Source organism: Heliangelus exortis, chromosome 1, assembly GCF_036169615.1.
Source record: "Heliangelus exortis chromosome 1, bHelExo1.hap1, whole genome shotgun sequence".
Classification (NCBI taxonomy): Eukaryota; Metazoa; Chordata; class Aves; order Apodiformes; family Trochilidae; genus Heliangelus; species Heliangelus exortis.
In genome coordinates this window covers 128,915,239-128,939,717 of record NC_092422.1, presented here as the reverse complement: position 1 = coordinate 128,939,717, position 24,479 = coordinate 128,915,239, and the positions used below count along the sequence as shown (strand labels likewise).

The following is a 24,479-nucleotide window of genomic DNA, read 5'->3' as shown; positions in this document are numbered from 1 at the left end:
CTACAGTTTGGTGAGGTAATTCACGTTCTAAGCCTCATCTTAAATTGGGAAAACAGAGTCTGCATTACTTAATTTTCATCACCTATAAATAAGGTCACTAAAATGGCCTTTTAGGTCCTCTTTTTAATCAGCAGAGAAAGACTCATACCTTCAGAGAATCAACAGGTGAGACTGACTCTGGCCTCTACTGTCAGTCATCAAATTCACAGACATCAAATTCAACAACAGACAGGAATGTCAGGGGATAGAGTTAGAAGAGCATTAAAAGACTGCTAAATTTTATTTCCTTTCTTGTGGAGGTCGATAGATTTCTTTTTGGACGTAAGTCCAAAGGAAAGGAACAAAACTAAAAATGGGGGATAATTAAGAACTGTATTTTACAATGACAGCTCTTGTGATTTCTTGATATTGTTGTTAATGAATTGCTTCCTGATTTTAGTGGTAACAGATATAATTCAAAGAATAAAAAGTAACCTCTGAGTTGTTGGTTTACTTAATTCCTTTAAGAAAGCATCTATTTCAAGCATGACTTAATGCATTTTACAGAAAAAAAGAAAAAAAACTAGAAGACCCCAAACAGTTTTAAAGTAATGGTATGGACTTCTATAACTAAATCTGAAATCCTGAATTTTTCCATGCTTTTCAATTTTGTCACGTTACTATCTTTCATATTACTATCTTCCATTAAAAATTGTACTATTTGCAGACCAAAATACTAGAATTGCCTTGAAGAAGTTAAAGCTGTGCTAAAAATTCAGAAGATATTAACTATGTTGTTATTTTTACTATGTTCCTCTTGTACTTTGATTACTTGTTCTATCTTAAAAGAACTTAAAATTATGGTAATACTATCCAGAATTCCTTCTGCCAGTTCTCCTGCAGACAAAAGAATCTTCAGCTGTAAAATAAATTATTAAACATATTACAACATAAAAAATAGCTTCTATGTAATGCAGAGCCACAGTCTTTTCTCAGTGGTACATCCCACATTCTCATCAATGTTTCTCCATTAATGTACAAGAGTTCAATTTTCGCCCAACAACCCTCCATTATCTGAATATTTTTAGGAAAAAAAAAAAAAAAAAAAAAAAAAAGATTTGTTATACTACAAGTGAATAACTTGCTTTTTTTCTTTAACAACAAATTTTTTATTCTACCATTCATGAGCTATGGTAGCTCCTCCCTTTTTCTATTTATATGGGATATATCTGTTTAAGCAAGTAAAATGAAATTACCATCCTTCTAAATTTAGTATTCCACATCTTTATATCAAAATCCAATTTAGAGCAAGCTTAAGCTGAATAAATGTAGCCTCTCATTGTGCTTCCCAATTTACCTATCGATGTTTTACTGATTTCAACAGGTGCCTTGAGCTGGGTGGGAAGCATGGTAAACGTGGAAGGAACTGTGAATATATTATTATTGTCTTTATTTAGCTGCATTAACAAAGCATATTAAGAAACATTGCAACAATTCAGTCATTTTGGCAGTCTGTGACCTCACTTGTAGTACAATATTCACTGGCTCTGAAATATATTACGTGAAGTAACCTCGAGATGCAGAAGCTTCTGTGGGCAACAAAATACCAAATTCAAATAAGGAGACTTTGCATTTCAATTACTCAAAAATCCAAAATATTTTGAACATACATTAGGGCAGGATATGGTCCTTTGAATGTTATTCTCAATGCTCGTACCAGCAGCAACCGTCATCTGAAAAAGGGGGCAACAGAGATTCCGCTGAATGGAACAGAATTTTGTACAGCACTACAGTACAGTTAAATTATACCATGCTAACAAGCTGGATGCTATTACCAGTTCAAGCAAGCTGATCTCAGAGAAGAAAAATGTGGCTCAACTGAAAATCACACAAAAAAAATTGAAAGTATTGTTACATCTCCTGGCTCACAAGGCACTAAGAACAAGCCAGGAGTAAATCTCTTCGGTATTCTGTGCTGCGTCCACAGAAGGAAACTCAGTCAGGACACTGTGGAGAAGCTCCGTGGCTAACTTTAATCTGAGGTCTCTAGTTAAAGCAAAAGGTTTACCTGTTTGTGAGGTTTGAAGAAAGTAGGATCTTCTCCCCCAAATTAAAACAGAAAAGCATCAGAAGAAGTCAATAGAAGTTACCAGTTGAACTGATAAACTTTTCATCTCAGACTTCCTTGTTGCAGCGGTCAGAAGAGTGGAAAAATAGTAGGAAAAAGGGCTTCATGCACTTAAAAATCTGGAAGTCCTTTCAGCTATCAGAAGAATGTATTTTAGTATTGAATGCTATTTTTCCTCTTTTCTCATGACTTTTCCATTTATTTTTGCATTTAGTCCTGCATATAACATTCTTTTCTAGAAAGACCTCAACTAGTAGGCAATCTGACCAGAAGACATTTCTTCAGATCTCAATACTTCAGAGGAAATTAACAGGAGAAATTTTCAAACTGAACCTCTTGTTCAGTCTACCCTGACTGCCATTTCAAAAAAACCCATTTCTAGACTAAACCCCAAACAATTTTTTTTTTTCATAGTTGAGAGAATATGTAACAATACATACAATGTTCATGGTAATTATAGTTGAGCTTCATTATCTCTCAAAGTCAATACTGACTTAGGCCCATATTGACCTAAGATTTATTTCTGTGACTATTTGCCAACTCAATACAGTAAACCTGGTATTCAGAAGTGACAAAACAACAGTGTTTTTTTATTCAAATGCTTTTAATAGCACAATATAACATTTGAAAAATATATATAATTGCAAGATGTATTTTACAATGACTTTACTGTTATGATTTATGAGGAAGTAAAGCCTGACTCTATATTATTACTTTTGAGTATACACAAATGTGCCCATTATCAATATATTTAAGAACAGGTACAGGCATGTATCCGTGTTCATCTATCTACAAACTACATTTTACCAATAAATTCCACATTGTGATTTTGTAACAGTTTTTAAATATTTGAAAGATTTTTAAGCTTTAAATGTTTTAAAGGAGAATTATGCTTTTAGTGGTAACAAAAAGATTAAATCTTGACTTTTAAGCAAAAGTCTCCATGTACACTGGAAAGTTCTTAACTTGCTTATGTCAGATTTCCCTTCTTTAGATTTACACCCTTAAATATTTGAAAGCTATTTTACTGTTTTTAAAAGGAGATTCCACTTCATACAAAGCAGCTACTTTTGAATGAAATATTTCCATGCAAGGCAGCTTCATGGTAAATTCATCTATAATGCTTAGGATGGATTTTTAAACACCACTGTTGCTCCACAATTTTGTAAGGAAAATACAATCCACATTATGTCAGCATGACACTGTTTCAAATAAACAATATCTCAGCACAAGAAAACATACACATTATAAACTTTATCCATTTACTTTTCACACATCTTTCTTTAAATATAGTTTAACGGTTATTAAATCTAATGTCAGTATTTATACATATGCAACTAATAAAAAAGGGTTGAAAGAAAATGCACCTGGATTGATATGTTAATAGTTTGCATATTTTTGCACATTTTAAATTTATTCATATCTCACATATTATGTTTTCTGATGATTTTGCATTTTTGTGTGAGAAGGTAGATCTACTGTACACTTTTGACTGCTGCATCTGAGCTCTGTTAACTGATTAATCTTTGCTGTACCTCCCTGTTAACAGCAATACTCTCTGAGTAACTTTAGCCTAATTTTTCAAATTATCTTGCAACCATTTTTAACCCCTTTTACTCTTGTGAAACGGTGATCAAAGTTTTATTGAAGAAAGGTATAAAATGAACAGTGGTCAACTGTTGAAGCTGATATGCTTAAGGTCCAGTATTTTGACCTCAGCCCCACTATGGGAAAATTCACATATTTGGAAATTAGTGATCCCTGGTATTTCAATGCTATAAGGCCTTTTTCTTATAGCTGTGGTAATTTCCTGCCCAACTGGATGCATAGCACCAAAAGTGTCAAGTGTAAGAGTACAGAAACAAAAGAAAAATATTCAATAAAACATATGAAATCTGTGCATTTGTTCTAAAATTGTATTAAAACTATGCATATTAAGGAAAATAATTTTTGTAGCATCAGGAAGATTTTACTGGCCATCATTTGAGATACAGAATCCATTAATGAGTTATGCAGTGCACGTAATGTAGTAACTCCCATTTCATGCATGTTGATAAAATATTCACTGCAATGAGGAATGCAGCTAATATTATAGCATCTCCTCAGTACTTTGTACCCTACTAAATACAGCCTGTTAGAATTAAGATTCACGAAACAGCTTGGCCATCCCCCTTAAGAAAATGTGTAGGCATTTAAATTTATCAGATGACAAAATAGAGTCAACAGGGAGAGAAGATTCTGAAAGTGAACATCTAGAACATGAGTATCTTCTTCCTCAGGATAAGCACTTCAGCTGCTGTTTGCTGTTAACCATACCCATGAGGACAGATTCATAGAATCATAGTATCATAGCATGTTTTTGTTTGGAAGGAATCTTAAAAATCACCTGCTTTCAACCCCCCACATAGACAGAGAGCCCTCCTACTAGACCAAGTTGCTCAAGTCCCATCCCATCTGGCCTTGAACACTTCCAGGGATGAGGCATCCACAAATTCTCTCGGCCCATGTCCTTCCTGTGTTAGGGGCTCCAGAACTGGACACACTAGTCCAGGTGGGGCTTCATGAGAGCTGAGTAGGGGGAGACATTCTCAAGCTGTATCCTAATAATGGACTCTGTTTCCAGGCTCATTCTCCTGTCTCAAGGAGGAGCCTTGTGTGAGGCTGTAGCACATCTGAAAACATTTTCAGAAAATGCATCACCTACAAAAAGCCCTCTAGGTACATAATCCAGTAAACAGCTCCTGGAGTTTCTAGACCACATCAGACTAAAATCATGACTAATGGCCCACAGATATGCCAAAGCGGCCTGCATTTCACAACTAGATGGAACTAGTGATGAATAAGACCACAGGTTCAATCTTCTGTGGTAGCACTAAAATTGAACAAAATTTTAGCTAATTCTGTACATTAACCTATGAGAAAGAGGTGAAAATTCATGAAGAATTCAATCAATATCCCTGGGCTTACAACATCTATCAACTATGGTTTTTTTTTAACTGGTTGGTACACCAGGCTTTCAAATGATCTTGCTGTTCAGGTCACATGAAACAAGACACATTTTCCTAAATACCAACACTGTTATAATCCAGACCGTCTCAGCAAGTTCCAAGTTAAAGCTCTGGTAAAGCAGGAATCTCTGCTTTCAGTTATGATGTGAGTAGTACAGCACTAATTTCAAGGCCAGTGTATATCAGTGGTATCCAAAGCTTTTATTATCACTGAATATATCCGATTTGTTGATATATTGAAGAAACCAGTGCAGAATCTTTCCCAGTTCTCTGACTTGTATAATGGAGGAATGTGACAAGTAGAACTTAATTACTAGAAAAATAGTGATGATCTTGCCCTCAGAAACAAAAAATAGTCCCTCAAAGAAATATTAGGTATTTCTTGACAAGAATTTTGTGGTGAAATGTCTTCTATCAGTCACCACAGATCAAAATGCTATTTAGGTGTTTCAGTGTATTGAAAACTTTATTTACTAACATTAATTAGTAAAACTAATGTCATAACAATGTCACAAAAAGGACTTTCCATTATTTGTCACCTCTTTATGGGGGAGCTAAGCAAGGTCATGCTTAGCAAGTATGAACAGTCATCAAGGTAAAAAGCCCTGCAGGAACATATCTGTTGCCTCCTTTCTAAAGCCATTCCCATAGAAACTATTCTGTTTATTACTTCAGTAGGTGGAGAAAAAAACCCAAGATGTAATCAAAAAGAAAACTTCCATAATATATAGGTCTAATATTTCATGAAGTTTATATTTCATAGTGAAATTCACTGCCTCTTCTCTGACCTCTGACTAGAGAAGTAGCTGTAGCTAAGCTGATTCTGAAGTTAACCCTGTTTCATGTAATGTCCCATGCATCTCACATGATTTCAACAATCAGTACAATCATTACAATCTAGATTGTACTGATTCAGACATGTAAAAAGCTTTACACTAATTCAGAATCAATTGGTTTGGGTTTTTGTTAAGTGTTTTTTAAGTGTAGGCTGGACTAGAAGTAATGATACAAAACAAATATCTGCTGTTAAAATCAAAGACCATAAGGCTGTCTTAGCATACCATGGTACCTTACACCTTAGATACGGAAAATATATGTGATATCTTAGTTATTCAGAGTTTATTATACCAACTTTGAGAAGCTGTCAAATTAATGCAGAGTAAAAACATTATATCAGATGCCATCCATACTGTCTCTACTGAAGAGAATGATAAGCGAGATACCCAGATGTTCACAAAGGGTACTTTAATAATCTCAAAGGTATATTTAAAATTCACAAACTGCATACTGAGAATCTATCTGTACTAAGTATCAATTTTTTTTCAATCCTAAATGTTATTTGGTGTTACAGCACATAGGATTTCATTATGCAAGATTTGATACCTATCAGTTGAGAAACACAGAGAACCCCTACAATAAAAGAGAGCAAAGGAGGAAGGATGTGAAGATTTAACACTTTACCCAGTCTGTCCCTAGACAATCTGGACAGAATTTTAATCCTGACTATACTTCTAGTGATAGCTCAGCACTTGCCAGAAGTTTCAAGTGATGTAAAAGTTTGAAGCTCTTAGGGCTTGCTCTGGATAAATTAAGTCTGTGACAAAAAACAAGTGATTTTAGGTCTCACTTCGTTGCCAACGTCATTAGAAACAAATGACATTCCTCTTCTGCAGCCACCTCACATACCCACAGGTATATAAAAATTGCTGTCTTAGAAAGAAATGCAGCAATGAAAACAAGTCTTGCAGGCCCAGCGAAGACCAAATTTGCTGTTATACGCAATATGGCATTTGGATATGGATTGACTGCAGCTTCTGGGATATGTTAGGGCCAAATAGTTTGAGAATCACCAGGATACTGAATGCCACCCAGTGACTCAGACTCACAGCCCACTTGCAAGGTGCACTTCTGGGTGGAAAAGAGGTTGGAAGGCAGATGATACCACACTTAGATCTGCTGAGGAGAATGCTCCTTTGCTGTAAAAGACACATAACCAGGGAGGACAAAAAAATGTGAAGGAATCTCTCCTGAATGTTCCAGTGGATGACTTCACTGATTGAAGAAGTTAGTATTTATTTTGGAAAATGAGCTCTTCAGATTTGATCCATTAAACTCCACTCTTCTGGGGTTTATAAATTAGCATTTGTATCTCCACTTTTAAAATGTAACATAACTACAATGTTAACGCTAAATCTCCTTAAATCTCCTTAAGCACACTTTGGGGCATCCAGCAAAGCCAGAGTTTGTGCTAACAGTGGAACTCAGCCTTTATGAGACCTACATAGCATGCAAATCTCAGTAAAAAATGTGAAATCCCTCCACTGTGTCTTCAATAGAGATGCACAGTTATCCCTGAAAAATATATATCATCTAAATTAAACAACAACAACAACTAAAAAGGTCACTGTAATTTATTTTAACATTTGGGCTAGTAAACCATATTTTCTTCAAAATAATCCATCAAACACATAAAAAATAACCTCTTCACTGAATCAATGCTTTCTATTGCCCTATCTTACTATCATCTGCTCTCATATACCAAAGTTATCTTTATGAGGGGCCTCTTATCTGAAGCTGTCAGCTGCTTCTGTGCAAAAAGTCATCTTTAATTGTTGAACCAAATCATACGTTCTTTTTCCATCTAAAAAAATTTAATATATATTAAACATATATAAATATTATTTTCAACAACAGCATACTTTGATTGCCCCACATAAGTGAGGTGAAACCTAAAATATTTAATATAATCCCTGTTCTTTGATTAAACTTCCTTATCGAGTTAACAATTCAATCAAATGTAACAACATTGTAATTATGGGAAGTAAATAATAGTCCAAAATTACCAACCTAGTACTTGTAACTCAAATGAGTTGAAAGTGTTCGTATTCTGAAGTTACGCAAATCAAAAGGAGTCTCATTTGCATGACCAGAATTGGTGTGCCAGGGCATCTGTGTTTACATCAGTATATAGCATTTTTTCATATATAAGATGCCATAAACAGAAATATCTAAGGACATTTAACCTGGAGAAGAGTCAGGGAAGACCTTCTTGTGGTCTTTCAGTACTCAAAGGAGGCTTGTAAGAAAGAGAGGGACAGAGTTTTTAGTAGTTTTTACTTGTCCTATTGCCTGTAGCAGTAAATAATAAGTAAATAAGTAAATAATAAGTAAAAAAGACAGACCTTGATTATCTTGCAATCTGTACAGTAATCTTCTCATAGCACTGTTCCATGATGATACAATGTAATGTAATACATCAACAAGTGAGTATTTTCAAGAGATAATAAAATTCATATTTATGTGGCTACCTGCATCACAGTGATTGAGCTGCTTAATTATTCTTTGGGTTTTTGTTTTGGATTTTTTTTTTGGGTTTAACTATTCTTTGGGTTTTTGGTTTGGTTTGGTTTTTTTGTTGGTTTTTTTTTTTTTTTTTTTTGTGTAATTTTCCAGAATTACAGCTAAAAATAAATCTCATACCATGATTGTGTGTAAGAATGATGAAAAGCTTGAAAGACAGTCTTGAGGAATTTTGCAACTGAGTATTCCCACCATGTAAGAAGTATCCCCACCTTGGGGTTTTTTCCCCTAAAGAAGCCAATCAATGTTTGTGCATTTGGTTTAAACAGTATGTGATCTGTCTTCATGACTAGGCAAGTGTTCTTATGATAAGAAAACCATAAAAAAAATCACACTACTATAAATTCTTAAACATCAACAGTGAGAGCAAGCTAATTGCATCTTAAGAGATTCACGCTTTGCTATTCCTGGCTGTGTATTTACTTAGGAAAGTATGAATAAGGGTACTCTTCAAAGGCACTTAACACACATTTATCATTTAACTGCACATACATATAACTAAAAGAATTTTTTCTGTGTCTAATTATTTGATACATCCTCACCAAGCCAAATTATCAGAATATAAACTGAATTCTTTTTGACCAAGTGAAAACTGATCCTTAACAGTCTTCTAGAAATTGCAATCATAGATAGCTAAGGTTCAGTAATAATTTATTCTACATATCCTTCATCTTCAAAAAAGAACCACAACAATGCAACTTGTATTAATTAATTTTTTTTTTTTAATTTCTGGAAATTTTCTACTCCAGCCCCTCTGCAAATAATTGCTTGTTTTGCCATGTGTGAGCATGTACTGTCTATACTGGTTTATTAATCTTCCAGTATGCCAGACTTTAAATGTAGATCAATGAAAACCCCTAGGAAAAATAAGGGAAGTTATATCAGATGATGAGAAGAATTCCTCTCTTCAGACAGTGAAATGGAAAACTACTGGTTTAACTCCTCTTACAAAGGAAAAGGGACATAATTTCTTCCCTGAACTCAGTCTCATAATTTCTCCCTGTACTGTCACTACAGGCAAAAAACAAGAGCAACATTGACTTTGGGTCTGCATCTCTATCACAGACTGCAATACAGCTCAGGTATGGGGAATATAGGAAATGCCACATCTAACACTTCTTGGATGGTTTATTAAATTTTAAATATGAAGGATGTCAATGCACAGTAAAATAAAATAAACTTGCACATATTGAGTGCATAACTGACATTTGCCTTGGTATAGCTTTGAAATGTATAGTTACTAGCCACTCAAGACACAAACTTAAATCTTAGATTCACATCATTTGCAAATTCTACATGTTTTAAAATTCTGAGAAGATACTTTATGAAAAGGATTTTAAAGAATGTAGTCTATTTTCCCCTCTGCCCACTTTTGATTTAAATACATTTTGTAACATTATCCACAGCAAAGAAAGTGCTGCTTTTCATTTATGTTTAATTCCCCTTTGGCGTTTGACTGAGTAGTTATTAAGAGAATTTATTTCTGCTCTATCTTTCTTCATAAATAGAAAAAGCTATGTTTTTAAAACTATAGAGTTTGAGAAAATTAAAGAGGAAAATAAAAAGTATAAAAAACCCACTCTCTTCTAATTATACAAGAGGAAGGACATTTGTTTTATTAAAGATCTACCAATTTTAAGGATAGCAACAACATGTCTCCTGAGCATATCAGTGTACACCCTAGACCACATGAGAAGAATGTAGTGTTCTGTTTTCTACTTTTAAACATGCTAAGTACCACTTTTACAACTATAACCTCATTCACATGGAAAAGCTGAGGGGTACTGGGTAAAAGTTGCTCCTGGGGAGATCCTGATTGGACATCAGAAGAAAACTTTTCATCAAGAGAGAAGTTGGACATTGGAATAATCTCCCCAGGGAAGTGGTGGATTACCCAACACTGGCACTTCAAAGACTCAACTTTGACAGGGTGCTGGGCCACCTCATCTAAACCATGTTTCTACCTAGAAAGGTTGGACCAGATGATCCTTGAGGTTCCTTCCAACCTGGCATTCTATGATTCTACAAGCCAAGTAAATATGGCTAACACTGTTGTACATGAATATTTCTCATAGTTTGTCTCCTCAGTAAAAAAATGTACAGATATGTAGATATCTGTAGTCCACAAAGAGTTTTGCCAGAACTATTTTAGCTTGGTGGTTTGCTTTAAAAATGTTTGTCTTTCTAGAAAAAATTGCTGAAAAAATAAGGCTTACTCTTGAAAATACCAGTGGAACACGAAAAGATAGTGCTAATTCCTGAGAGACCTAATGCTACGTTGTTGGGCCAGCTTCCAAGCAATCTGTCTCCTTCATCTCACTGATGACTGTACAATATTCTACAGGTCCTGAATAGGTCAGGACAATCACATGCATTCCTACTGTCTTAAATTATTTTAAGTAATTTATACCATAACTTGCCATCATATTTACTAGGCACTGTGCAAGTACAGCTCTGAGAATTTTTCTTCTCTGAAAAGAGGCAGAAGGGAAAATTAAATGTTATTATATTAATGTTATTATATTAATGTATATATGAACAGTGTATGCATGGTATACGCAGACATTTGTTGGATGTGACTCACTGTTTTTTTGCTTTATTTGCTTTTCCTGGTGGGTATAGGAGCCTAAGTCACAGAGTTCAGGAGTAGTATTTTAAGTTGCATTTATAACTGCATCCCTTCACGGGCATCCTCGTGTCATGGGGTAGGAGCTTGCGTGCCCTTGTGAGGTTGGGAGCTCTGCTGGCAGGGGCAGGTGCCTCCAGCAGGGTCTCCCATGGCAGGCAGGTCACAACTGAAGGGTCAGACAAAGTGTGTCTGTGGTCAGGATGGGCTCAGCAGCCTTCAGGCAACCATCCTAGGAGAAGGACAACTCTAAACTCCAAACCTGGGCAGATGGAGCTTGTTTAGCCCTGTAAGGCCATCCAGCTAAGAGAAGGAGACTCTAACTAAACCTACGTCCTGAGGACTTCCCTGTCACCATCCAAGCTTGCTAGGCCATGGCAGATGAACCTTAGGAGTAAAGGGTGGGGACAGTTCCGTGCATGCTGTGCCTCACCTAAAAAAGCCACTGTGTGGGCTTGAAGGGGGTACCCACCCTTGTAAAGCCCTGTGGTGACAGGTGAGGGTCAAAACGGTATGCAAACGTGGGTAGGGCCCATCTTAAATCTTTTTTCACAAAGCCAAGCCATGAATAACTCCACCCCCCAAATCCTTTTTGATACCCACACCCAAATACCAAACAAATATACAGCAGTGCACTGATACATTCATGATTTACACACAGTTTCGGGAACTGAAGCTGCTTATGATGCTGTTGAGCAGCAGCAAAGACAAATTACTGAGACTTTGGTCTTTTTCTCAGCTGTTCATAACCCTTTGGGCAACAGCCAGATGTCAGAAATCAGTTCAGCTTCACATTAATGTAATTTGAAAAAGCCACAAGCAATGGCAGATGCAGGCAGTGAAACTACACCTTGGAAAAACAGCCCAAAAGGGGAGGATATCAGTGGAGAGGAGGTGGAGGTTCTTCCACTGAGAACACAAAGCAGCTGTGAGTGTGGAAGAGGAAAAAAAGAAGTTTATTTTCTATCTCCTGAAAGAATCTTAAAAGTAGTGGATTATAGCTATGTGATTGAAAATAAAAGGAAATTTGCATTAGCACTCAGATATAGTTTAATCTCTTGTATTGATGTGTTTGTTCACCCAAAGAGTCCAAGGAGTTTAAAAATCCCAGTCTCAAAAAAAAAGAAAAAAATCTGTGCAGCCAAAAGGAAAACAAAATTCATCTGATCTATGTCAGGATCTATTTTAGGATAAAAGGTATGTAAAACTGGTTATTCCTCTCCAAATGTAAATTTCTACATTTGATAGGTTGGCTATGTAGGAGAGGGAGATTACCCAGTCTTTCTCCAAAAGCTTTCATGAAAAGCATTGTTAAGATGAGCACGTTCAAAATTGAAATGAAATTCCTACTCTAAAGAAAAGAACTCAAATAATTTTGACTTAAATTAACTATGAAGCTTTGCAGATGAAGACCAGCAGATTGTGTGCCTTTATTTATTAAAACACTGTGTTTATTGAAAAAAAACTTTTTAAAACTCTTTTTCAACACTCATTTTTGACATTGGCTCATAACTAAACACTGCACTGACTGAAAGCCCAGATCTGAAGTGCTCCAAGTGAAATAAGTTTTAGGAACTTTTCTTTAAGTATTTAATTTTCTCTATGTGTAATATTCTTTTCAGCTGCTTGAAGCATAAATCAGACCATATTTTCTAACAGAATGTGCTGGAAGACCTATGTCTTTTTTATGAAAATGAACAGAAATGGCTGTTGAAAATAGACTGAAAATAATGAGAAAGGTGTTGAAAGTGTGCGTATGCTCACTTGAGGAAAGTGACCAACACAGCTGGGCATGTACACAAGCCCAGTTTCCTTTGCTGTGCTGCTGCTGGGCCCAGATGATGCAGTAGTGATCAAGGAGTGGTCCTGAGAAGAAAGGTTTCCTAATAACTGCAGTCTTGCTTCTCTGCATTCAGCCATTCTACCCAGCTAAGTGCCAGGATTATGAAGGATAATCATAACTATCATAGAATCATAGAATCATAGAATTGGCTGGGTTGGAAGGGACCTCAGAGATCATCAAGTCCAACCCCTGATCCACTACCGCTGCAGTTACCAGACCATGGCACTGAGTGCCACATCCAGTCTCTTTTTAAATATCTCCAGTGACGGAGAATCCACCACTTCCCTGGGCAGCCCATTCCAATGTCATGCTCATATAAAGCTGAGACTATAGCACAACTTAAAGCACTAAATTTAGGAACACACACTTTACTGACAACAATGAAAATAAAGTTATAAATAGTGCTCTGGCAACACTTATTCAAGCAACCAAAGACATCAAAGCATCAATGGATAAATATTAGCCATGTTTTTTCTCAGACTCACCCAAACAGCAACGTGAAAGACTGCAGATCCAGACAAAACCAATCATTTTAAGTATATCATAACTGAAGATATGGACAAATGCATATATAAAATATACATAATCTAGTTTGCAAAATAGAGGTATTTTGGTAATTATTGTAAAAATCCAAAATGTAAACCATGAGAATCTGACATGATTAATATTTTGTGGTCTAAACTAAACTGCATTAGCTTGCACGTCCACCTGTTAGCAGTGTGCATAAATAGTTTTCCTGGTTTGGGTAACTCACAAGAATGCCTTAAAAGGACTTAAAGCAGTGACAGCATATCATAGGTAGGGGGATGGGATGCTACTATTTTGGACTTGGAAACATTACTTAAAATTATAGCATAAGTTACAGAAAATAACCTCAGGAAAAAAATATTATCAAAAAGATTACATTTAGTCAGTAATTCCTAATGCAATTTAGTATTGCAATTGACCAAATAATGAATTAAATACAGTATATTATCTTTCAATGAAATAATAAAAGAAACCTATGAACTGTTTCACCACGCCTTCTTTGCCTCTGTCTTTACTCCTGCAGGGTTTCCGCATGAGCCCCAGATTCATTTAACCCCAGAAGTAGTCAAGATAAATGAGGAGTTTGACATAGTAGATGAGGATTGGGTTAGGGATCAGCTGAGTAATCTGGACATCCATAAATCGATGGGTCCAGATGGAATGCATCCAAGGGTGCTGAGGGAGCTGGCGGAGGTCATTGCTAGGCCACTCTCCATCATCTTCAGTAAGTCATGGGTAACAGGAGAGGTGCCTGAGGACTGGAGGATAGCAAATGTCACTCCAGTCTACAAGAAGGGCAAGAAGGAGGACCCGGGTAACTATAGACCGGTCAGCCTCACCTCCATCCCTGGAAAGGTGATGGAACAACTTGTTCTTGTCACTATCTCCAGGCATATCAAGGACATGGGGGTCATCAAGAGCAGTCAGCATGGTTTTATCAAGGGTAAATCATGTTTGACTAACCTCATAGCCTTCTATGAGGAAATTACTAGGTGGATAGATGATGGAAGAGCGGTAGATGTGGTTTATCTTGATTTCAGTAAAGCATTTGACACCGTCTCTCACAGCATCCTTGTAGATAAGTTGATCAAGTAGGGGTTTGGTGATCAGGTAGTGAGGTGGATCAGGAACTGGTTGAAAGGAAGGAGTCAGAGAGTTGTAGTCAATGGGGCAGAATCTGGTTGGAGGTGTGTGACTAGTGGAGTCCCTCAGGGGTCGGTACTGGGACCGGTGTTGTTCAATATCTTCATCAACGACTTGGATGAGGGTATAGAATGTACCCTCAGCAAGTTTGCTGATGACACTAAGCTGGGAGGAGTGGCTGACACACCAGAAGGCTGTGCTGCCATTCAGAGAGACTTAGACAGGCTGGAGAGTTGGGCAGGGAGAAACATGATGAAATTCAACAAGGGGAAGTGTAGAGTTTTGCATTTGGGGAAGAACAACACGATGTCCCAGTATAGGTTGGGGGCTGACCTGCTGGAGAGCAGTGTAGGTGAAAGAGACCTGGGTGTCCTGGTAGACAAGAAGATGACCATGAGCCAGCAATGTGCCCTTGTGGCCAAGAAGGCCAATGGCATCCTGGGGTGCATTAGAAAGGGTGTGGTTAGTAGGTCAAGAGAAGTTCTCCTCCCCCTCTATTCTGCATTGGTGAGGCCGCACCTGGAGTATTGTGTCCAGTTCTGGGCCCCTCAGTTCAAGAAGGACAGGGAAGTGCTTGAAAGAGTCCAGCGCAGAGCTACTAAGATGATTAAGGGAGTGGAGCATCTCCCTTATGAGGAAAGGCTGAGGGAGCTGGGTCTCTTTAGTTTGGAGAAAAGGAGACTGAGAGGCGACCTCATCAATGTTTTCAAATATGTAAGGGGTGAGTGTCAGGGAGATGGAGTTAGGCTTTTCTCAGTGGTGTCCAGTGATAGGACAAGGGGTAATGGGTGTAAATTGGAGCATAGGAGGTTCAAGTTGAATATCAGAAAAAATTTTTTTACTGTAAGGGTGACAGAGCCCTGGAACAGGCTGCCCAGGGGGGTTGTGGAGTCTCCTTCACTGGAGACATTCAAAACCCGCCCGGACACGTTCCTAGGCGATGTACTCTAGGGGGCCCTGCTCTGGCAGGGGGGGTTGGACTAGATGATCTTTTGAGGTCCCTTCCAACCCCTAGGATTCTATGATTCTATGATTCTATATGTATAATAACTAGCATTCTCTCCAGACAATAGCTTGGCATATGTATTTGTGTGCATCAAAGGAATACATGATTAGCATTGGCAAAAGACATGGTTAATAATATATGAGTCAGAAGTGTGGCAGTTTTAATCATTAACACAACATTTGTTGTGGAACAAAGATACGTACATTATATGAATGAGTGCATTCACTTGATAGTTTTAGCTATGAGTACCATGTAACCTTACTTAATGGAAGTATTGTCTTTTCTAGTTCAGAATCACACTCTTTAAACCACAGCTCTGCCTCTTCCAATGTAATTTTAAAGCTTTATGGTTTTACTCATCCATCTGTCTCAAATACACTGGTGGGATTAATGATAAGCATCAATAAGGTAAAAAAAAAAATCAAGAGACTTTACAACCCTATGTGATATTGAATAATTAAGTAGTGTATAGCAAGAGAAATACCCCAGTTTTCCTACAATAAGACAGGAATTTTAAGGAGATCATAGCTACGATTTTGGTAAATCTGCTTTGAAAACATACTCTTTCAACTGTCATCTCAGTGAAACTGAGAAGAAAACATTTTACATGCATATTCATTTAAGAGAGTTCATGTGGTCAGGCATCGCCTTCAGTTCCATGTATCCCTGTATCTGTATCTTTGCCCATAGTTTGGACTTGATTTTAGTGTTAAAAAGTTTCAATAAAATTGAAATGCAGGAATTGCTATATATATACTGTTACTAAAAAAAATAAAAAAAATAAAAATGCATATTTATATTGCATTTCAGTGGGAGGCTAGTTAGCACTCAGGCAGGCACTAAAGCCCCTTTCCTCTAATACCACCCTGCAAGGGTACCTCTTTTTACCTTCTGTCTCGGTTACTAAGAGCATTTCCAATATAAGACAGAGACCCTCGAGCCAATGCACAATGAGAGCATTTTCAGAACGTAGATAGGACCAAAATTCTGCTACCTCTCAGGTGAAAGTCCACATGATTAAGTTCACAAAATATTTGTGGACTTTAACAGCTCCTATTTGAGTTATTCCCTTTCACATACAGATAAATTCTCCAGAAGAGAAAATTACTTTCAGAGCAGTTGGGTCACTTCTTGCAATACTGGTGCACTTGGGTTTTCATCCCTGCTCTACTCAGTTGCTAATGCTTTACATGTGATATCTTGGTGCTAAGCAGGAGATCAGAAAAGATCCAGGGGTAGTCTGACTGCTGCAGCCTCTTCCAGAATATGGCAGGAATGTAGGCAAATCTTCCCAAGCACAGAAGGAATCTAAAAAATGCTTGGATTTAATCTCTGATTGTAGATCAATGTCATAGCTACTAGAGAACAGGTTAAAAAAGAGGACCTTATCACACATTCGTAGTTTATTTAAATTACCTAAATAACCTATCAGCTTTCTAACCATGTATCTCACTTTTTTCCGAAAAAGTTATTAATAGAAAAAGTAAAACTTACAAATGATGTGAGAAGCAATAAAAGCAACCTGATTAAAGGGAAAAGAAGAAAATGTCGACTGAAATACTGTCAGAAAACATGCCTGCCAGACTGGGAGCTGTCAGCCTGGGAACTAGGCCTGGGAACCAGAAGCATCCCTCAGAAGTGCAGCTGGCATCTTTGAAGTGCAGCTGGGTACACAGAAACCAGAGACATCCTGAGATACCATCAAAATGTGCAAAATCTATGAATGTTGTAATAGCAATTTATCATATCAAATCAGAAAAATAGTCTGGGAAAAGATCCCTAGAAAATAAGGATCAGTAACTGTCATTAGCTGCTCTAACTGCAAGAACAGGAAAACTGACAGGAAAAAATAATGGTGTGGATTAATTTTGTCCTGCCATTTCTGGGATGACTGGGTCTCCTTCTGGGGTGGGTTTGCCCCTTCTGGAATCTTTTTAATGTGCTTGGTATCATAGAGTTACATGTAAGTATTCTGACATATTTGCTGTTCTGTTATTGATGTTTGCTTCACTAGTTCTAAGCTTGTAGTAATCTATAATATTACATATATACTTGATTGCTGCTATTATTAGGTGTTGCTACTATTGATTGATGCTACTACTGATCGCTGCTACGTGTCATACACTGCTATGTGTCATAAGAACCCACAGTTGTGACCTCTCCACACCCACAGGCCAGGTAAGCCTTTCTGCTATGATAAGCTTCAAGTGGAACAGTTACCCTCCTCCATTTTTATAAGGTTCTGCCAAAAAAAAAAAAATAGATAAATTATTCACTGTTACTGTAGCAGTGATTCTGAGATGATTGGGTACTGCAGTCATGGGAGCCAGAATAAATGACACCTTCTGCCTTTCACCATACTGAGGAATTAAAATTAATTAATCCTTTTCCCTTTTCAAGTTTGTGCAGGCCTCATCAATTTACTGAACTTCCAGAGAGAATTTTCTCAAGAGGATAAGATACAGAAACTGGAGCATTTAATGAAAATCTCGATTTATATATATGGTTGGTTTGGTCCACTGATTTTTATAGTTGTAAGTTTCAAAGACTGAGGGTCAATGAATAGACGTGGGCTCCTTTGTAGCTGTCTATTTTTAATTCTACCAGGAAGGCTTAGTGACAGAAGAAATGTTAGTCAGAAGAAAGCAGATGGGATAGCTAAATTTTCCTTCACAGCGTTTACACATTGCTGAAATTTTGTTAACTCTCACAGCAGAAAAACAAGAATACCCTACTCACATATAACAGTAATCATCAACTGGCTTTGGAGAGGAAACTGCTAAGTTTTGATCCGTTTTTTTCACTAAGTAGCCTGGCAATTGTATGTCCAAGTAAAGCCTTGTATCTGCAGCCAGTGTCAGCAGCCCTCAAGCTTCAGGTGCTGCTCAGCTCTTCAGACCAACTGCGCTTCTTTGGTGTCCTCTTTTGGAGCCTCCTGCTCTCTGACTGTATGTGCAAGTTGCACATAGAACACATTTTATGACATATTCCTTGTAAGCACGGGCAAATAGAATCATAGAATCATAGAATTGGCTGAGTTGGAAGGGACCTCAGAGACCATCAAGTCCAACCCTTGACCCACCGCTGCAGTTGCTAGACCATGGCACTGAGTGCCACATCCAGTCTCTTTTTAAATATCTCCAGGGATGGAGAATCCACCACTTCACTGGGCAGCCCATTCCAATGCCTGATCACCCTCTCTGTAAAGAAATTCTTTCTAATATCTAACCTAAACTTCCCCTGGCACAACTTAAGAGCATGTCCTCTTGTTGAAAGTCGTCTGGGAAAAGAGACCAACCCCCCCCTGGCTACCCCCTCCTTTCAGGGAGTTGTAGAGAGTGATGAGGTCTCCCCTGAGCCTCCTCTTCTCCAGGCTGAACACCCCCAGCTCCCTCAGCCTCTCTTCAAATAGGAAGAATCAAAAGGAATCCCAGCCCTGACTGCACCATTATCAAATCTACAGTTTAAGAGACTGTGGGACTGCTTGCTGTGCAGTAGAAGATCCCTGAATTTTTCCTGGAAGACCAAACTCCAGAACGGGAAGCAGCATAGTCATACCAGTGGGGCACAATGCCTGTGAAGAGGATGCAATCAGTAAACAAGAAACAACAACACCACCCTGCTTTTGGATACAAAGCAGACATGCCACTTGCCATGCTTTGCTGAGACATTAGCACCCTGGGAACTGCAGTGAGAGGTACAAACTCACGGAACTCCAAAAGTGAAAATTAAGGGATGTTTTTAGAGTACAAGTTAAAGTTCCAGAAAAAGACATTCACTGCTGATAAAACCCAACTGTGAAACACATAAAATGCTTTAAAAACCTGGAAGTCTGCAAACACTACTCGCAAATACAATAAGCATTATTATGTCCTATGCTGTAATGTATCGTCTTCTGCTTTTACACATTTGTTCCAGTCTCCCATTAAATTGCTGTGTCAAATTATTACACTGTGTGCTCTGTGCTGCCAGGACTACATTTATACCCTGCTTGTAACAATGGGACCTCATTCCTAACCAGGCATTTTTAAGTATTATCACCAGTATTGAAGAGTTCACTACATGCAGCATATAACAGTCCTGCAGTTAAAAACAGATGTAATAATTTTGAAGAGTACAAATGTTATATGTCAGAATGATGAATGTATAAAAATGATCCTTACAAATGTTATAATTAGTTCAAGGTCTTTCCATGAGATATAACCTTATAATAAAACCTTAAAAATGAAAGCCAGCAGGGATGGATTAAGAAGAATCCTGTGGATTATCAATCTGTAAAATCATGAGGCAGAAGCAGAGAAGCAGGCACCATTTCTGAACACGGCTGATTACTGCTGGCCAACTACCCATTTTAGAAATCTTCACCTCTGCATTTCTGCAGGAGTTAAAGAAGTGCAAAGCTGAAGAATGAGTCTGACAGGTGCAAAAAGAGGAAGAATTCTTTGTATTGGCATCCACTTAGGAGATAAGAGTTTCTGTATCCTTTGCAAAGGTAGATTAAAACTGAAAATATGTACTGGCTGGTGTCACAGCACAGCACAAAACAATGAGTTTCAAGAAACAAAAAAACACCCATTGAGAGAACTGTGAGTTCTAAGAGTGTTCCTTTATTTCTCAAGTACCTTAGTAAAAATATCCACTATATTTTATAGATTATGGTTATACTATATCTGTCATATCCAATAACTTCTTTGGGCTCAAATGCGCGCCTCAGAGGAACTCATAACCAACCTTAACTAAAAAATCCTAAGCAATATAAACTTGAATTTTTTTACTGTACTTTATTTTACAAATTAAACCTAAAATATTATGTCCAAAATTTCACTGCTCCAGGTTTTTCTATATAAACAAAGAGCTATCATCAAAATGGTAATTTTATTTTGCTAACATAAGAGGTTTGGTACCTCTGTCTTTCTTTCATTGTGGATGTTCTTGTTAAAATACTCCTAAATTTTTAACTTATCTCTAATCCTGCCACCAGTTGCAGTTCTGTCATGTATCCGTCCACCTTTTCTTCAAATACTGTATATCATTCTGCCCAGGAACAACTTAAACACATGACAAGTCTCCTGTTCAGATGCACAGCTCTTCTACACTGATAATCCTTACTCTTCATATTCTCACATAACCTCTAAAAGCTCAATGGCCTGAATGAAAAGTAGCATATTCTGCACACTTCCCATTATGCTGTTCTAATCGCCTGCTGCCCCTCCTAAGAATTTGGTGTTAACTAACTCCATGATAAATAAATCATCTAACCTAATTTGCTTTTGGGCTGTACACACCTGTGTCCAACACTTAGCATGACCAAATACATGACCAAGGTCCACAGGAACATCCAAAGTTCAGGGGAAGTCAACATATGTATATTGCACATCCTGTGACTGCTTTTCTCTATATCCTTCTTAAAAGCTACCATAATGTCACCTTGTTTGACAACTTCATGGTATAAGATCTTTAAGCATCTCAGCCACTTTTAAAAACCACATCACTTGCTGTTTATTTTTTAGAGCAGTACTGGGAAACGTATTTCAAATTAAAAGCTTTTGACAGCTGGCAGTGTGCTGAATTAGTCAGAAAGCATTTACAGAATTTGTTCACAGTCTGTGCTTGATTTAGGTATTCATATATATATATATATGTACACATAAATATCCATATATATAAATAAAAAGAGAAGTGTACTTTTGACATAATCTTCATTGGGCTGATTAGATTTTTTTCCATTTCAATACACTCACAAAAAAAATTTCATGTGTTGCATGATGGTGGCCACTAATACCTCACTGAATAAACCCTCATGCAAATCCCAGCTGTAAATATAGGTTAAGTCTTTATATTGTTAAAAGGGTATCTCCTTAAGTACATATTAGAATGCTGTGTGCATCTGCTTGACTAACATAAAACCCTGTCCATATGCTGTTACAAGAATTTTTACCAGGATAATTTTATTGTGGAATTAAGTCAGACACACTTTAATAGCAGAACTATGGGATATAAGCCATTTTTAATTGAACAGTGCTACCGGCAGCTTACTTAACCCTCTTATGTTTAGAACAGAATGACAGATTTAGATTTCATATTTAATAGCAATCTATTTCCCAGCCATCCTCCTTTTGTAATGGTTTAAGTCCTTCAATTCCATCAGATTTTGAAGGGATAAGCTCCTAATGAATACAGTTTTATATCTCTATTTCCTTTAAACACAGAAATAAGTAAGTAGATAGGAATATATTTACAGAAATTCCCACAGAAAATCTTTCTGTGGTTTAACTTCTAATCCATTTTTATTTTGGTATTAATGGAGATAGCATCAAAGCACCAAAATAAGAAACAAACTGCCTATTTAATTTTCTTTCAGGAGTTATTTTAAACCAGCATGCAGCTGGAAAAGTAAACATAAAACATTTTCAGGTGGGTAAACGCTTTTGAATTCTTTTGTTTGACTATTAAACTTCTCAATTGCAGTGTTTCTAAAGAATTCTTTCAAATTTCTGATCTGTAATAACAGGAATTGTATTAGGATTACAAAATTCTCTTAAGCCTTGTATAAAAAGTTGGTAAATACTGAAAAGTACTCATATCATCCAAACATAAAAGTACTCATATCATTGTACACCTATGGCGTATGCACATATGTGTGGCTACAAACCTTTACATCTTTATATATTTTCTCTCATAAATTTCTTATGATAACTCTTGAAAAACAAAAACAATAATTTTGACAATAAAAGGTTAAATTATTAAAGCTACTTAAAGTTCTAATCTCTTAAACATAATTGCTGAATTGGAGCTTTTCCTCTGCACAGATATCTGAAAAAAAAAACCCAAAAAACCCCAAACCAAACCAAAAACCAGAAGGTCTCTCCATTATAGGTACAACAGTTGATATTATTATTACTATTAAAGATTACTGAAAGAGTAATTCTAGCATGAAAAAACATACTTTGGTTAAGAGGCATAGAGAAATTCACTGTATGAAAGTTGACACCAGAATTTGAAAGTCAGAAATGGTTATTTTTCTGTTGGCTGCTGAGAACAATTAACATTTTAAAATCACAATGGACTCAGTGCTAATGGGTATGATATGACAAGTGGAATACATTGCACCTCCCTTCCCTAGAGTGCTGTTGATATTATAATTCAACAGAGGAAAGAAAAACAGAGAAAAAATAGTGTTCCCTGAAGTGCATTTGGATGACTCAGAATGAGTGCACGAGTCAGATCAGTGGAGTAAGAAGGTGCAGTTTATACAGATCTCCTTTACAGACAGGAGATGCTTTATTTTCAATAATATTAAAGGTATTATAATTGATTATATAACAATATACAGTTTGATATAATAATCTATAATTAATACCTTAAATACATTAAAATGTTTAAATATATAGATACAAAAATAAATTTACTGTAATACTTTGAGAACAAAAGACCAATTTAATTAAAGATTTTGGTTCTTGTTTTCTCTTTAATTTCCCCACACTGCAAATGAAGAATTCCCCTTCATCTTTCTGCTTATACCAGTGTGCATTCAAGTGTGAATCCTTCCTCAGGAACATGCAATAATACTCCCTACTTATAAATGTTCAAGCATTCACACAGCCAAGGCATCAGCAACCCAGGATGTTCCTGGAATGCATAGATGATAACTTCCTCCTCCAAATGGTAGAGGAGCCAACAAGAAAAAGGTGCTATGCTGGACCTTGGTCTCACCAACAGGGAAGGGCTGGTGACCAACGTGAGGCTCAGGGACAACCTTGGCTGAAGTGATTAGCAAAGCATTTGAATTTAAGATCTTCAGGGCATCCAGGAAGATGTATTCCAAGCTTACAACTCTGAACTTTAAGCGTGCAGACTCGGATCGTTTCAGGGATGTGCTGGCCAAAGTACCAAGGGACAAAGCCCCAGAGGGAAGAGGGGCCCAGGACAGCTGGTCAGTATTCCAGGATCACCTTCTCCGTGTCCAGGAACAAAGTATATCCACAGAGAGGAAGGCAGGAAAGAATGCTAGGAGACCTGCCTGGATCAATAAGGAGCTCCTGGACACACTGTTGCACAAAAAGAAACTACAAGGAATGAAGAAAAGGACAGCTGGAATGGGGGGCAATAAGGAAGCTGCCCAAGCAGCAAGACCTGGTTAGAAAAGCCAAAGCTCAGTTAGAATTAAATCTAGGCAGGGAGATCAAGGGGAATAGCAAAAATTTGTACAGGTATATAAAGAGCAAGAGGAAGATTATGGAAGGTGTGGGCCCCCTCAGAAAGGAAACAGGTGAACCAGTGACAAGTGATATGGAAAAGGCTGAGGTTCTCAATAACTGCTTTACCTCTGTCTTCACTGGAAAGGGCTCCAGACACACTCCTGAAGTCACAGAAGACAATGGCAAGGCTTGGAAGGAAGAATTGCCCAATGTAAGTTAAGATCAGGTTTGTGACCACCTGAAGAACCTGAAAGTGCACAGGTCCATGGGACCCAATGGGATACAGGGCAGTGAAGTCCCCACTGACTGGAAAAGGGGAAACATAACCACCATTTTCAAAAAGGGAAAGAAGGAAGATCCAGGGAACTACAGGCCAGTCAGTCTCAACTCTGTGCCCTGTAAGATCATGGAGCAGATCCTCCTGGAGACACTGCTGGAGCAGAAGAAAAATGAAGAGGTGATTTGGTATAATCAACACGGCTTCACCAAGGGCGAATTGTGCCTGACAATTCTTGTGGCCTTCTATGAAAAGGTCACAACGCCAATAGACAAGGGAAGAGCAACCAACACCATTTACCTGGACCTGAGCAAGGCTTTTGACAGTGTCCAGCACTACATCCTGGCCTCCAAGCTGGTAAAATATGGGTTTGATGGATGGTC

General features: G+C 37.4%; 1 protein-coding gene across 6 annotated transcripts in view; it reads right to left on the bottom strand.

Annotated features, from left to right (window-relative positions):
* The window catches only part of PPFIA2 (PTPRF interacting protein alpha 2), a 289,947-nt gene that overhangs the window by 142,788 nt on the left and 122,680 nt on the right, over positions 1-24,479 (bottom strand). For 3 of the 6 annotated variants that reach the window (XM_071766166.1, XM_071766115.1, XM_071766123.1), the window contains exon 3: positions 1,650-1,712. The exons of the other annotated variants lie outside the window; for them this stretch is intronic. In XM_071766166.1, the coding sequence (XP_071622267.1) occupies positions 1,650-1,712 (63 nt within the window). The remainder of the gene's footprint in view (positions 1-1,649; positions 1,713-24,479) is intronic. 6 annotated transcript variants of the gene reach the window in all.